Source organism: Gracilinanus agilis, chromosome 3 (genome assembly GCF_016433145.1).
Source record: "Gracilinanus agilis isolate LMUSP501 chromosome 3, AgileGrace, whole genome shotgun sequence".
Taxonomy (NCBI): Eukaryota; Metazoa; Chordata; class Mammalia; order Didelphimorphia; family Didelphidae; genus Gracilinanus; species Gracilinanus agilis.
This window is the reverse complement of record NC_058132.1, coordinates 171,287,555-171,302,171: the sequence shown is the minus strand read 5'-3', so window position 1 is coordinate 171,302,171 and position 14,617 is coordinate 171,287,555. Positions and strand designations below refer to the sequence as shown.

At 39.2% G+C, this 14,617-nt stretch overlaps 1 protein-coding gene across 1 annotated transcript in view; it reads right to left on the bottom strand.

Moving 5' to 3' along the window:
* HEPHL1 (hephaestin like 1) overlaps positions 1-14,090 on the bottom strand; it is an 88,777-nt gene extending 74,687 nt beyond the window's left edge. The window contains exon 1 of the mRNA XM_044666224.1: positions 13,921-14,090. Within this exon, the coding sequence (XP_044522159.1) occupies positions 13,921-14,090 (170 nt within the window). The remainder of the gene's footprint in view (positions 1-13,920) is intronic.
* Positions 14,091-14,617: the final 527 nt, after the last annotated feature.

The following is a 14,617-nucleotide window of genomic DNA, read 5'->3' as shown; positions in this document are numbered from 1 at the left end:
TGTTTCATTAATATAGTGTTAGGGAAGCAATGATTTAAAAAAAAGTGAGAGAAGAAAAGTGGAGTGATAAGAATCATAGAATCTCAGAACAGATTAACAGTTTTGGCCCCTGTTGGAATACATGAGCAGAATCAAGCTCAGTTTATCTGTAGAGGATAGGTCAAAATCTACATTTTTTTGTAGAAATTCAGATCAATCTATCTACTAAATTATCTTTTATCTGGTAATATATAGGAACTTCCCAGTGGTGTGTATTCATATTTTATAATTAAGAAAAGGAGAGGGACAGAGTTTTCTAAGAATAGAAAAAGAAAAAAGAGAGTCAGAGAAAAAAGATTAAGAGGGAAAAGGAAAGGTGAAAAGAAACAGGGAGGGAGAGAGATAGAAATGGATGGCAGAACAGAAGGTAGAGACCACATAGGGATAGATTCTAATGATTGATGTGACAACAACTATTTTTTAAATTTTTATTTATTTATAGGCAAATGGAGTTTGTTACGGATCTACAACAATCACCTCAATTTTATTTAAACACGACATTGAGTTTTTGGGGTTTTTTTAATCCTTACCTTCTGTCTTAGTATCAATTCTAAGACAGAAGAGCAGCAAGGACTAGGCAGAGTTAATTGACTTGCCCAAGGTTACACAGGTAGGAAGTGTCTGAGGTCAAATTTGAACCCTGATCCTCCTGATTCCAGACCTCATCTACTGTATTCTTTCTCTCTTCCTTCCGTATCTCTTTTTCCTCTTCTTCTTCTCTCTCTCTCCCTCCCCAACTTGGTACTTTATTCTTTTTTTCCCCATACCCATTTCTAGCCCTACTTTCTCTGTTGGACTGCTCCTACCAATGCTGGACAGCTCTTGGGAATGTTGTAGAGATATGTTCAGTAGCATTCCAGTTGGACTGGAGGTATTCTAAAGTACCTTCCATTTCAGAGATTCTGTGATTTCACCTTCTCCTCTTTCAATTAATTCTCTGTCTTCCTTTTCTGCTTCTACTAATTTGTCCCTGGCCTTTTTAATGTCTCACCTTTCTTTTGTTTCTATTTTATTTTCCTAATATTTTCCAGCAGTAGTGTGACATTGTCATGCCCAGAAAAGAAGTATCTGCTTGTGATAATCTATGTTGTTCCCTTGAATTCAGATTTACAATAGTTGATCTGGCTATTCCCAGGATGTACTGAAAGGTTTGATCTAGAAAAGCTGTGAGAGGTAAGATGTGATACAGAGTCCCTAAGAGTAACATTTCACTGACCAGTCTCTCATTTTTACCCCCTTCCATTCTGGGGCACAATGATGTGAGTGGCCCCCATTATTCTTAATACAGTAGTTCCCCCATCCTATCCATGGTATTGCTTTCCAAAGTTTCAGTTACCCACAGTCAATTTCTAATTCCAGGGGAAGAAAAAAGGCAGGAAGGAGGCTGCTATCAGATGAGGTAAGGGGACGGCAAATGGTTTAAGAATACATGGAGAGCAAAGACAGACACCAGACCCGAGGTACACATGGAAGACAGACACTTGACCTGAGACTGGGTGGGTGGAGAGGAGCAAAGGTTTCTTTGCACTAGAGGACCTCCTGTAGAGGCAATCTGCCCAAAGCAGCAGACTCTCCATGAGTCTGTTCTTCTGCTTTCACTTAGAAGGTTCTTTTTTGGGGGAGAAGAGGATATTTTGCTGGGGGTTGGGAGATTGAATGAAGTAGAGGGGCAGGAATAGGGAACAAGAATATATATATATATATATATATACATATATATATATAGTCATCAGATATTCACTTATATCCCATGATTTCAACCATCCATGGCAGCTCTTGGAAAGTATCCCCCATTCTTGTTTGCTTCTATGTTCCTTACTTTTTTAGACTCTCTCTACAGTCTTTATATGATTGTTCACCATCTTCTCTTAATGTCCTTTCCTTCCTAAAAGGAAACCTACGTTAAATCTAAGCAGAGCAGGTACAAGCTGAATACTCCTAGATCTAGATAGCTAGCTCTCGTTTTTTTCTCTTTAGCTTCAATCCCACATCGCCATTTGCCTTTTAGACATTTCCAACTTGATGTCAGACTTACCAGATCCAAAACAAGACTCATCTTTTCCCCAAACCTACCCCTCTTCCAAACTCCCAAACTGTTTCCACTAAAGCCATTTTTCTAATCTCCCAGGCTCATACATAACCTTGGGGATATCTGACTTTGCCTTATCATTTTCCCCATATCACTTTCCCTGCTGCAGTAGCTTTCTCATTTATATATTGTCTTCCCTCTTGAGAAAGTAAGTTCCCAGAGGGCGGAGAAAGTCTTTTTTCTTTTATTTATATCCTCAGCCCATAGTGTAGTGCCTAGCCCATAGTAAGTACTTAATAAATGCTTAATGTTGATTTGACTTTGTTTGTCTATTCTCACTATATATTTGGAGTAAATAATCATTTATGAAAACTATTCAATGTTGGGACAACTAACTTCCAGGATAGAGCTCCAAGGCTGGAGTTGGGAGGTCCTGGGTTCATATCTGGCCTCAGACACTTCCTTAGCCATGCAGCCTTGGGCAAGTCACTTAACACTGCCTAGTCCTTGCCACTCTTCTGTCTTAGAATTGATACAAAGACAGAAGGTAAGGGTTAAAAATTTTTTTCCATGTTGTGGTTAAATAGAATTGAGGTGATTGTTATAGGTCCCTAGCAATTTATTTGAAGTAACCAGTAATGGACTAAATTGACCAATCTTAGGCAAAGGAGAAAAAGAAAAAAAGAATCAAGAGACCAGCCTAGATAATATGTGAGTAAGCTAAGCATAAAACATATAACCTATGTCTAACATCGGAAGAATAGTGCCTAGCTCCTGTTCTTCTCGGAACACAAATCATGTATATCCCTTGGAGTAAGGAGGGTGTAACTTCAAGAGAACTCACCAAAGAAATTATTCTCAGATGAAATATTTATTCGAATGCCAGCGAAGGGTGAGTTTATTGTTTCTAGCATAGCCCCAGGAGGACACCATTGGTAGCAACTGCAAAAGAGCTCCTCCCCACTACTCCCACCCCCAAGACATTCCACCACTGACTGCTGTCAGGGAAGCTTAAGAGGAACCCATTTCCTAGTGCTGAAGAATCCAGTTGGGTTAGGCTTCCTTGCCTTACTTGCTGCTGTGACATAGGACAAAGATTTAAAACATGATGAAGCTATTCAGATCGTGCCAAGGCCCCAGGGGCTGTGATGTCAGCATAGACACCTTTTAAACTGGAAAGAGAAATCATTTGCCAAATGAGTCTTGTTATGGTGGTTGTCTTTTTTTTTTTCCTCCACTAATTCCATGGAAACTGCTTGAGGAAAATTAGCTGCAAATCCTTGGAAATTAGTTTTGTGACTGTTTTTTTTTTAAATACAGTTGCATGCCAGGGTCAAAACCCAGATGGTTTTTTTTTTTTTTTAAACCCTTACCTTCCGTCTTGGAGTCAATACTGTGTATTGGCTCCAAGGCAGAAGAGTGGTAAGGGTAGGCAATGGGGGTCAAGTGACTTGCCCAGGGTCACACAGCTGGGAAGTGTCTGAGGCCAGATTTGAACCTAGGACCTCCCGTCTCTAGGCCTGGTTCTCAATCCACTGAGCTACCCAGCTGCCCCCAACCCAGATGGTTTTTAATGAAGCCGTGCCTAGAAAATTGGGTCTTTGAGGCAGATACACTTCTGAAATCCATCACCATTATCACTACCACCGTATTGAACATTTATTTCATGCTTGCCATGTACTGGGCATGAAGGATACAGAGGTCTAAGACTCATTTGCCTGCCCTCCAGGAGCTTCTAATCTAGTCGAGATGATTGAACATGTAAACAAAGGATTCAAGAGCAATACAAGGTAGCATGGGACAAATGCCTATTAAAAAGTAGTGGGGCGCTTTGTAAAGAACCCTGAATTTGGAAGTCAGAGGGCTTGAGTTCGTATCCCAGCTTGACTACTTGTTCCTTTTATGACCTCAGATAACTCATTCAACTTCTCTAAGCCTCAGTTTTCTAATAAGTAAAATGAGATGACTTCTGAGATCCTTTCTAACTAAATCTATGATTACATGGTCTCTTGATTCCACTATGTGAGGGAATAAAAAACACTGGAGGAGTTCAGAGAAGAAGAATATCAGTCTGGGCTGGAACAATTTGGGAAAACTTCCCAGAGTGGTTCAGGACATGAACTGGGGCCCTGAAAGAAGGGAAGGATTGATTTAAGCAGAGAAGATGAGGAAATAAATTCCAGATAGAGAGGGGGGAAATTTGTGAATAGTTAGGAGCTATTTAGGGAATAAGCATTTATTAAACACCTACTATTTGTCAGTCATGAGGCTAAATACTTTAATTTAGAGTTGTCTGAAATTTTTAAAAAGTGGGGTGGTGGGAGATTGGGGGTGGGAGGAAGCATACAGCAAGGTGACACGGTGGATAGAGAGAATGCCAAGTTAGGAGTCAGGAGGACCTAGATTCAGATCTGGCTTCAGACACTTCCCAGCTATGTGACACTGAGCAATTCATTTAACCCTGGTTTGCCTAGCCCTTGCCCTTCGGTCTTAAAATTGTTACTAAGATAGAAAGCAAGGATTTAAAAACAAAAAAAAGAAATGTTTCTGAAGCTGAGGAACATTATTATTTCCCCAATAGGAAGGAAAGAAGACTAGGACAACTTTAAATCTAATTTTTAAAAAAAGGGGAGGTGGAGATTTGGATTACACACTATATAGAGCCTACACACCCTCCCTAATTAAATTAATCATTTTACAGTCTCTGAGTGATGTGCTTCCCCTTGCACTCCATTATCCTGAGACTCCTTCATTTCCGTCAGAGTCTTCTCTAAAACAGAAAAGGGTCATTGCAAAATGAATCACTAACTGTACTTGGATATAGGAGCAAAGCGTGAAGACAGAGGCAAAGCTTTCCCCAGAGTGGGTACTCTGGTCCTGGGGCTTTAGGGAGGGGCCTTAGAGGAAGGAGGATTATGGCTCAGGAATCTAGTGTGGAAACTAACCTGGGATAATGCTGTCCAAACCATTGCTCTACCATAAGGCCAGCCTGGGGTTGGAGACGGTGGATCGGTCAACATAGGCATGCTGGTAAAAGCTGAATCACTGACTCTCCAGGAAGAAAGAAAATGAGCATCTGACACTCTTTTTTAGGTTTAATCTGCATTATTGACATTTTCTCCATCACTTTCTTAAGTCTAAATAATCAATAAAATATTAAATCAAGTCCCAATTTGTAGCATTTGCCAATTGCAAAATTGTAAGATTTAAATTTTAAAAATGGGAAATTTAAATTAAAAATGGAAAATTTAACAATGAACTTTCTTGAGCCAGTGGAAGCTGACTCTAGCACATCTTTAACATGCACTGGTTCTCTGGGAAGCATTGGCAGCAGAACAGCCTATCAGAAAAAGCAGGGGGTGGGCAATAAGGAGACATGAGTTTGAGACTATTTCTGGCACCGAGTAGATATAGGATTCTGGTTAAAGTCATGAAACCTCTTTGAATTTCAATTCTCTATCACATCTATAAAATGGGGACAGTGACACGTACTAATTATTGATATAAGGTTGTTTTGCTTTTTTTTTGGTTTTGTTTTGTTTTGGTTTTTGTTTTAAACTCTTATTTTCAGTCTTAGAATGGATATGAAGAATTGGTTCTAAGGTAGAAGGGTTAGCAAGGGCTAGGCAATTAGAGTTAAGTGACTTGCCTAGGGTCACACAACTAAGAAGTGTCTAAGGACCAGGACCCCTGTCTCTAGGGCTGGGGCTCTACCCACTGAGCAGCTTCCTAGCTGCCCTTCCATAAGGTTATTGTAAGGAAAGTGCTTTATAAATTTCTGGGTAAATCTCTTGACTTCTCTGGGCTTTCTTCATCTGTATGATGACAGGATTAGGCAAGATGGTCTCCTTCCAGCTAAATCTATGATGTCATGACCCAAAATTATAGAACACTGAAACAATGGGAGCTATTTTTCCCCTTCCTTTATCTGTTTTGATTCTCTTCACTTCTTCCCTACCCCAAGGACCGACAGGGTGGGCTTCTCCCTGTTACCAGCCCAAAGACCTCCTTTTCTGCTCTCCAAAACTAGCCAAGAGGGAGAAGGAAGAGGAAGGGCTACAAAGAGAGGAGGGGGAAAAGAGGCAAAATAGGGACAAAAGAAATGATAGTGTATTCTAGAAAGGGAAGGAATGTAGTAGTATGGAAACAAAGAGTAAAATAAATAGATAAAGGGAAAAAGAGGGGGAGGAATCCACAGCACATAACATCATCTTCACCTGAGAACTGAATAATAAATGCTTTTTGATAATGATGGTGAAGGTAAGAAAGTAATTAAGTTGTGAATGATACCCTTTTTCTAAGACTTGGTCCTAATAAAGTGGCATCTTCCTCTTGCCTTGAAAACTTGGACAAGTAGCTCTGTCCCTTTCTTGTCTTGAACTGGTCCTCCTTGCAGACATACAGGTTTCTCCCTAGTATCAGGTTTTGTATCCAGTGGTTCTGGTTGACTCTCTGAAGCAATAATGTGGTTAGCACAGTTCCCTTTTTAGCAAGTCCTAAAACCATGGGATGATGCCAATTGTCGCCATATGGTTACCACCACAATCAAGGTCCAGGAGCCATTTTGCCTACATTATTTTCTTTATTAGTTTGGCATTGACCAGAAATTAATCTTCCTCCATTGCACCAGCATGATATTCAGGCCTAGGGTGAGGATTGTGGCTTGGATACTCCACAGAGGAGTATCCAAGACTCAGAAGCTTTAATTAAATACTTTATTGGCCCAACAGGATTAGCTTAAATAGATCAAAATGTTGGCACAGTTGCTGAGTGAATCAAAAGAGTTCATTTATTCAAATTACAAGCAGTTAAAGAGGTGCAGAATGTGAGACTGGCATGAATTTTTCTCAATAGACTCTAACTCCTAAATACACACTTTCCTAAAAACATTGTCACTAGCCTTAATTTAAACCTTTTCCGTACCTATGTCTTGTTTGTAAGGCAGAAAAGCAGTAAGGGCCAGGTGATGGTGAGGTAAGAGACTTGCCCAAGGTTACACAGTAGGAAGTGTCTGAGGCCATATTTGAACCCAGGACCTCCCCTCCCCAAGCCTGGCTCTCTATTCACTGAGTTTTTCACACATTCACTAGAGTGAAAACTAGTTTTCACATCACTAGCCACATTATTTACATCTACGGGGAGTCTTAATAAATTGTATCTCCTTATTTTTGTAAATTTTTGGCTTTTAAGCCCCTTTGCAATCTGATGCCAACCTTTTCTCCAGTCTTCTCTCACATGACTTCCCCTTCAAGTAAAATTAGCCAGCCAAAATGGACTATTCTGTTTCCATGCTTCCACATCAAATACATATCCCATGTTCCCCTCTCTGTGCCTTTTGGTACATCCCCTGAGCCTGTGCTCTCTCTGTATCTGTTGAATTATTAGCCAGTTCTTGAAGTCTGATTCAGATGACATTGCCTCTCAGGAACTCTTTGGTCAGTTAATATCAAGGTTACTATCTGGATCTTATATACTACTTTATCATGTAACATGGCATATTATAAAGCTATTTGCATTGGTGTTTTATCCTACTAGACCATCAGCTTCTTGAAGACAAATGCTTTCAAGCGCTCTTTCTTTCTTTCTTTCAGTTCAGGAGGCTTAATTTTAGAAGGGGAAATGACAAGCTTGGAATGTTTGAAGAAGAGAATTACTAAGATGGTGACAGGCATTGAGAGAAGGAGGGAGGGAGGGAGGAAGAGAAGGAGGGAGGGATGAAGAAAGGAAGGAAGGAAGTAGGGAAGTAGGGAAGTAGGGAAGAAGGAAGTAGATAGTGCTTTTGTCACTGATATGATGACTCTGACAATTTATTTTCCATCTCATGCTTGAAACCAAGGAATCAGTAGATATACATGACTAGCCAGTTTGAGTCCGCAAACTTTTTTCTACTTCTAATTCCATCTGATGTGCTTCTCTTAACTTCCTAGTTTATACTCTCTTTGATGTCAAGGACAAGAACATAATTAGCAAATCTTGTTCCTGTGGCAAGTAGCATGACAGATGCCCTCAAGTCTTTTGAATTTTTCCCTTCAAATCTTTAAAAAGACAAATTCATTTTAGCCCATAGAAAGGTGGAGAAAGTCTTCTGAGGTCATGACATAAGATTCCAGGGACTTAAAGATCCTCAGACTCTGAGAAGAAGCTGGTGAGGAGGCTGCTATGAAGAATTCCCCTGAAGTTAAACCATAGGATTAAGAAAGAGGGAAGTAAACCATTTGGCAACTTGCTATTTTAACTAATTATTATTACTTCAGTATTGAGCTCATTTGAGTCTACTTGGCAAACAATAGAAATGCTAGTAGCAACCTTTAAATTTCAACATCCTAGAGTGAAGTCTAGTTGCCCTCAACTTAATTATGATGGTGGTCGTGAAAGCCTTCACTTTTCAATTCTATCCCTATATTTTAATGACTATTAAGCACCCAGTAGTGATTATGAAGATTTTGAGGGAGATGTAAAATTAGTCTTTACTCCAAAAGATCTTTTAGTTTAGTCAAGAAAACAAAACCAACATACTTGAAAAGACTAGGAAAAATCTGATTATAATCAAACACCAAAATGTGCAATATGGTTCATAAATTCTAGGAAGGAGAGTGATTAGCACAGGTCAGGATTATTTGGAAAGTCTAGAAAAGCCTAGACTTGAACTGGGCCTTAAAGGCAGAAATTGGATAGATGGAGAAAAATATGAAACCTTTCATACTTTGTCAGATTCATTTCTTTTTGTCTTCTGCTCTGGTCCATATAACTTTCAAGTTAATTATGATCTTATTTCTCAAAAATAACATAGTTTTGGGGGTAGCTGGGTAGCTCAGTGGATTGAGAGCCAAGCCTAGAGACGGGAGGTCCTAGGTTCAAATCCGGCCTCAGACACTTCCCAGCTATGTGACCCTGGGCAAGTCACTTGACCCCCATTGTCTACCCTTACCACTCTTCCACCTATAAGTCAATACACAGAAGTTAAGGATTTAAAATAAATTTAAAAAAAAAAGAATCTCAAAGATAATCTAATCCAATAACCTTGTTTTTAAAATGAGGTCAATATTAGTTACCAAGTGGGCAATATGGGCAATGAATTTCAAGGACTGTAATTTACCCATGGTCACATATCATATTAATGACCAAATTAGAAATAAAACCCAGTTCTTATGGCTCACCAGTCCTTTCTCCAATACCCTACATTGCCTACAAGTATGGACTGTATGTTTCTCTATTACACATGGTTCAGTTTTTCATTCCTTAATTTATACCTGTTCCAATCATGATTCATTCATTCATGCAACAAACATTAAAATTTTGCACTGCTTGTGTGTAAAGCTTGTGCCATGGAAGATCCAAGAAAATATTGCCATACCTTAATCTGTGACCAAATTAGAAGGAAGGAAAGGGAGAGGACCTCCCTTTTTTCCATTTTCTTTTTTTTTTTTTTCACAGAAAGCTAGAACTAACCACTGAGAACAACGAATTTGTCAGCAGTTTTCATATTTTTTATAAGAATCACCGACTCTCAAAGCAAGAAGAAGCATACTACAATACACTGGACAAGCCTTTATCCAGGCTCCCCTAAAAGATCTCTTCTGAAGGAGAACTCTCTATCACTAGACGTAACGCATTCCATATTTGGATAGCTTTGCCATCATAGGACTTAGAACTGGAAAGGTTCTTGTTTGTTCTTCAATCATTAAAGTCATGTCTGACTCAACATGACCCCATTTTGTCTTGACTATTAACTAACTGTATCATTTCGGGCAAGTCACTTCTTTTCTCTGGATCTCAGTTTTCTCAATTATAAAATTAGACAGTTGGAATAGATGATGTCTATTAACATTTCCTAGAGAAGGAAATGGCAACACACTCCCTTAATTGATGAGGAAACTAAGGCCCAAAGAAGTTAGATGATTAGCCCACAATCATAAAAGCAAATATTGCAGCCAGGATTCAAACCCAAGGTCTCTGATTCTAAAACCAATTCCATAGTTGCCTGTCTTTAGGTATAGATCATACCCTTATTTTCTGTCCAGCATCTCACAAACTCATTCTGTTGCTCATGAAGAAAAAAAATGTAGGTGGATATTGCTCAGGGGAAACCATCTAAACTATACATCCTATATATAAGATGGAAAGCATATCACATGTGGTGCATGTCTTATTGCTTTCAAAATAGAGATCAGAACTCCCAAAATGGTGCAGACCCTACCCGGCACTTTACAGCTGCCAGCTACTCACCCAGAGAATCAGTCAGCAGTGAGCACCAACTCTCCACTCAACCTCCCTCTCTCTGTCCTAAAAGTTAGGATCTAGAGCAGAGCTGGCAAATGTCCTCTTCCTCTGGAGGAGTTCATGAACAAGGTTCAGTCTCATTCAGTCACTAATTCTGATCCAGCCCAATTTTATGGGCCCCCTTTCTCTCTTGACTAATACCCACAGCTGTTTCTTTTCCTTATTTTGATGACATTTTCTCCATAGCACTTTGTTTCTGATTGAGAAAATTGTTGTGAGTTAGGGCTCTTTGGAGCTTACTTTTGAGCAGTAGCAGCCCAGACTTTAGATAAATGGCACCAAATTTCTCGTTTGACCAGCTGACCATCAATGTTACTTCTCAATTTCTCCCTGGAAGGAAGATTTCTAAGGTTATTTGGACCCTTCCAAATATTTTCAGGGAAATTTAGGCCTTCCTTGTAATTAGCCCACTTCTCTGTAATGAGAGTCAGGGGTCAGAATAGCTTCTTCTTGAAGCCATGGGAATGGGCAAAAGGCTAAGGATTCTCTCCTCCAAATGATGAGGGATGGAGAGGGAAGCGGGCACTGAATGTCAGTTGGCCTCAGAAATCATCTTGTTCAAACTGTGTGGCCAAATTTCTGCCCAGTCATCCTCCAGCCTCCATTTAAAGACCTCCAGCGAAGGGTAACTCATTCACACTAAAGGTAGTTCATTCCACTTTAAAAGGTACTAATTTTTCGTAAGTTTTCCCTGATTTCTACCAGGAATCATTTTTACCAGGAATCTGGCTCTCAGCAATGTCTCTTCAAGTCCTCTGATGCTGATGAAGAAATCCTTCTTAGCAACTTCAATAGCAGATTCACAGTCCATGCTTAGCAAGCAAAATTTTATTGTACCCTCTTTGTGTTTGGGTTGAAGACAAAGGGTGTTTTCTTTTTCTTTATATCCCCAGTGCTCAAGATGGTACTTGGTACATAGGACTCACTTAATAAATATTTGTTCACTGGTTAGAGAAGTAAATAGTTCTTTGGACTTGAAATCAAGATCTAACTTGCATTCTATCTTGCTCCAGACTCTTACTAGCTGTGTGACCTTGAAAAAGTCACTTTACCAATTTATTCTATGGTTTCCTCATCTCTGAAATTAGGGGGTTGGATATGATAGTCTTTAGGGTCCCTTCTGGCTCTAAATCCATGCCCCTTTGATTGATTTTTAAGGGACCTTAAGAACATAATACAATAAACCAACTGGATCTTTTCTTTTTTCCCCCCTATTCCTATCATCATCACCACCATCTCCAGTGCTACTGTGCCTTCAGATTTTGTTAGCTTTCCGTCAGCTCCTTCAGAGACCAAAAAAACCCCAAAACTTTTCCCCAAAAATTATCAGGTTCATTCAAACCCCTAGAAGAATTAGACTTTCACTGTTCTATATTCCCAATAGCATTTATCAATTGACCTTCTTAGAAATGGAACTTAGGTGCCAGAGGGAAGAGCACTGCTTGTTTAAAGCACAAACCTCTGGACTTCCACCATCAACAATCAAACATCTGAAAGGATGTTCAAAAATCACAAAATTGAAAAAGGAAATACTAAAGCTTCTGGAGCCAAAGAGAAATGCATATGGTAGATAGGAAGGGAAAAGAGGAATTCTAGGTGTTGAATCTGTGGGATATCGGGTGGCAGAAGGAGAATGGTGAGAGAAGAAAGGAGCCTCAGGAGAAATGTTTTCAGTGTATTATACATCCATTGCCACACACCCCCTCCTCTCCACAAAGTAAATTAAGAAATAAAAGTCCTTAAAACCATAGCAACAACTCACAAGTACATAACTCTTCATAGTTTGCAAAATCCTTTCTTCACAAAAACACCATAAGATCATAAACCTAGAACTAGAAGGAACTAATCCAGTCTTCTCATTTAACAGATGGAAAGACTGAAGCCCAGACAGGTTGTCAGTAGTATCAAACTCAAATAGAAATAGAATCATTAAACTGAACATAGGAAATCTTGTTGCTGCATGGTGACTTAGAACATTACATGTGAACATTAATTATGTTCTCTTGTATTTTTATGTTGTTAAATATTTCTCAACTACTTTTTAATCTAGTTAAAGGCAGCGTGTGTGTTTGATACAACTGGGTTAAGTGACTTACCCAATGTCACACAAGTAGTGAGAGGGAACAGCTGGAGTAGGTAGCTCAAGCTGTATTACACCTCTTTTATAAATGAGGAGATTATGGCTCATGGTGGTGAGGTGATTTGCCCCTGGTTGCACAAGTATTAAATGCAATGACTTTACACAAATCTAGATCTTCTGATTCAAAATCAAGTTCTCTTTCCACCACCCCACATTGACTCACTTAAAAAAACCTGAAAATTTAGTATCATCCCATAAGCTTGTGCTGTGGGCTCTAGCCTTGCTCCAGGAAGGAGTAAGACGAGGAATAATCTTCCTATCATTGACAAAATAGAAAAAGAAAATGACATATCTAATTCAATCATTGGTCGAATCTTTGAGATGTCCAAGATATTCTACAGGTTCTAAAAAACCCAGTGAACTCTGAGGTTGATCTAAAAATTAAGACAAATTAATCTTCCATTCTCTTATTTTTCTTTTAAAAGTTTTTGAAAGTGATTACTGCCTAGGGCATACTGATGGTAAGTAAGTTCCTTTTCCTATTACAAGAAAAAAACCCAAAGCCTCTGAAAAGAAGTAAATAAATATACAAAACAAATGATGTGTTTCAAGTTGGAGGAAATATATGCAATTCCTTGCTTTTGGGAAGTTCTAAGTGGCTTAGTATATTGAAAGCCAGGCCTAGGGATGGGAAGTCCTGGGTTCAAATCTGGCCTCAGATACTTTCTAGCTGTGTGACCCTGGGCAAGTCACTTAACCCCAATTGCTTAGCTCTTACTACTCTTCTGCCTTGGAACCAATATACAGTATTGACTCTAAAACAGAAAACAAAGGTCTGAAAGAGAGACAGACAGACAGATAGAGAGACAGAGACAGGGAAAGAAAGAGAGAAGAGACAGAAAAAGAGAGAGAAAAAAGGAAAGAGAAAGAGAGAAAGGAGAGAGAGGAAAGAGGGAGAGAGGGAGAAGGAGAGAGAGAGAGAGAGAGAGAGAGAGAGAGAGAGAGAGAGAGAAAGGAAGGAAGGAGGGAGGGAGAAAGGGAGGGAGAGAAAGAGGAAAGGAAATCCCTAACTTTTAATTCTAGGACATATATACCATTTCCTTACAAAACAAACTCGGACTATTATAAACATAAACAGGGTAGGTAAGGACATAGTAAAGTTTGTTGTTATTCTTTTTTTTAAAACCTCGTCCAGGATGTGAATTAATTTTAAGAAAGACACCTGATTTCTCACCTGCCTCTTCATAAATTGAAATCTATGGGCTCTTTTCCCACTGGGAACTTTAAACTCACACTATTCTTCTCAAATGATCAACAAATGCCTTTTTTTACCATTCAACAAAATCAAATTGCCCTTTCCATTTTAGCTAAATTGATACATACCGTAATCAATCACTTTAATAGCTCAGAAATGTCAAACCTACCAAGCAGAAAATTTAAAAATAAAAAATATAACCCTAGTTATCTATGTTAGAGACCCAGATTTACTTACTTGTCTTCTGAGAAACTTTTTCCTGTAATAACATTCTTCCCTTGGGGTACATAGTCCCAGAGTTCTTCCACAATCCCAATATAGTATGTCCTGGTAACTGCTTCAACCAGCCCAGACAGAAAAAGGTATGTGAGGAAAAGGATGCAGCCAGTGAGCTGCTCTGGAGGCATTGGTGAATGTAACTTGGGCAGCAGTGTGCTCCGCAGAGAGCCTTGCCCTGTCCCTCCCCCTCACGCAGAGCTAGTTATAAGTAAGGAATGGATGAAGCATGGCTCCTCCTATTTTCAGTTTGGGGTTGGGACAGAATCTGGAAAGCTTATTGAAATAGAGCAAGTCTATTGAAGGAGTCACAATGGTGACAAGACATTTTCTAGCCTTCCAGAAAATGTATAAGTGCCTATTTGCTACCTAAGTATATTTTTTAAGTTTGGGTACCCATTAGTCACATTTATTTTTGTCTTTTTTTTTTTACCAAGAATGACATGGGACAATTTGACCCTTTGGGTGCTTAAAGGTTGTTTTTGTTTGTTTCCTTCTTCCTCTTTTTTTCCTTCACACCTATTTCAGTCACAAATCTGAAAGCCAAGCTAACCTGAATAGAGTATAAGGAAACATCCTGAACTCACAGTAGCTATTTTACATCGATGGAGATACAGAAAAGGATGATGCAACAAATCTCTGCCATCTCCAACCTGTT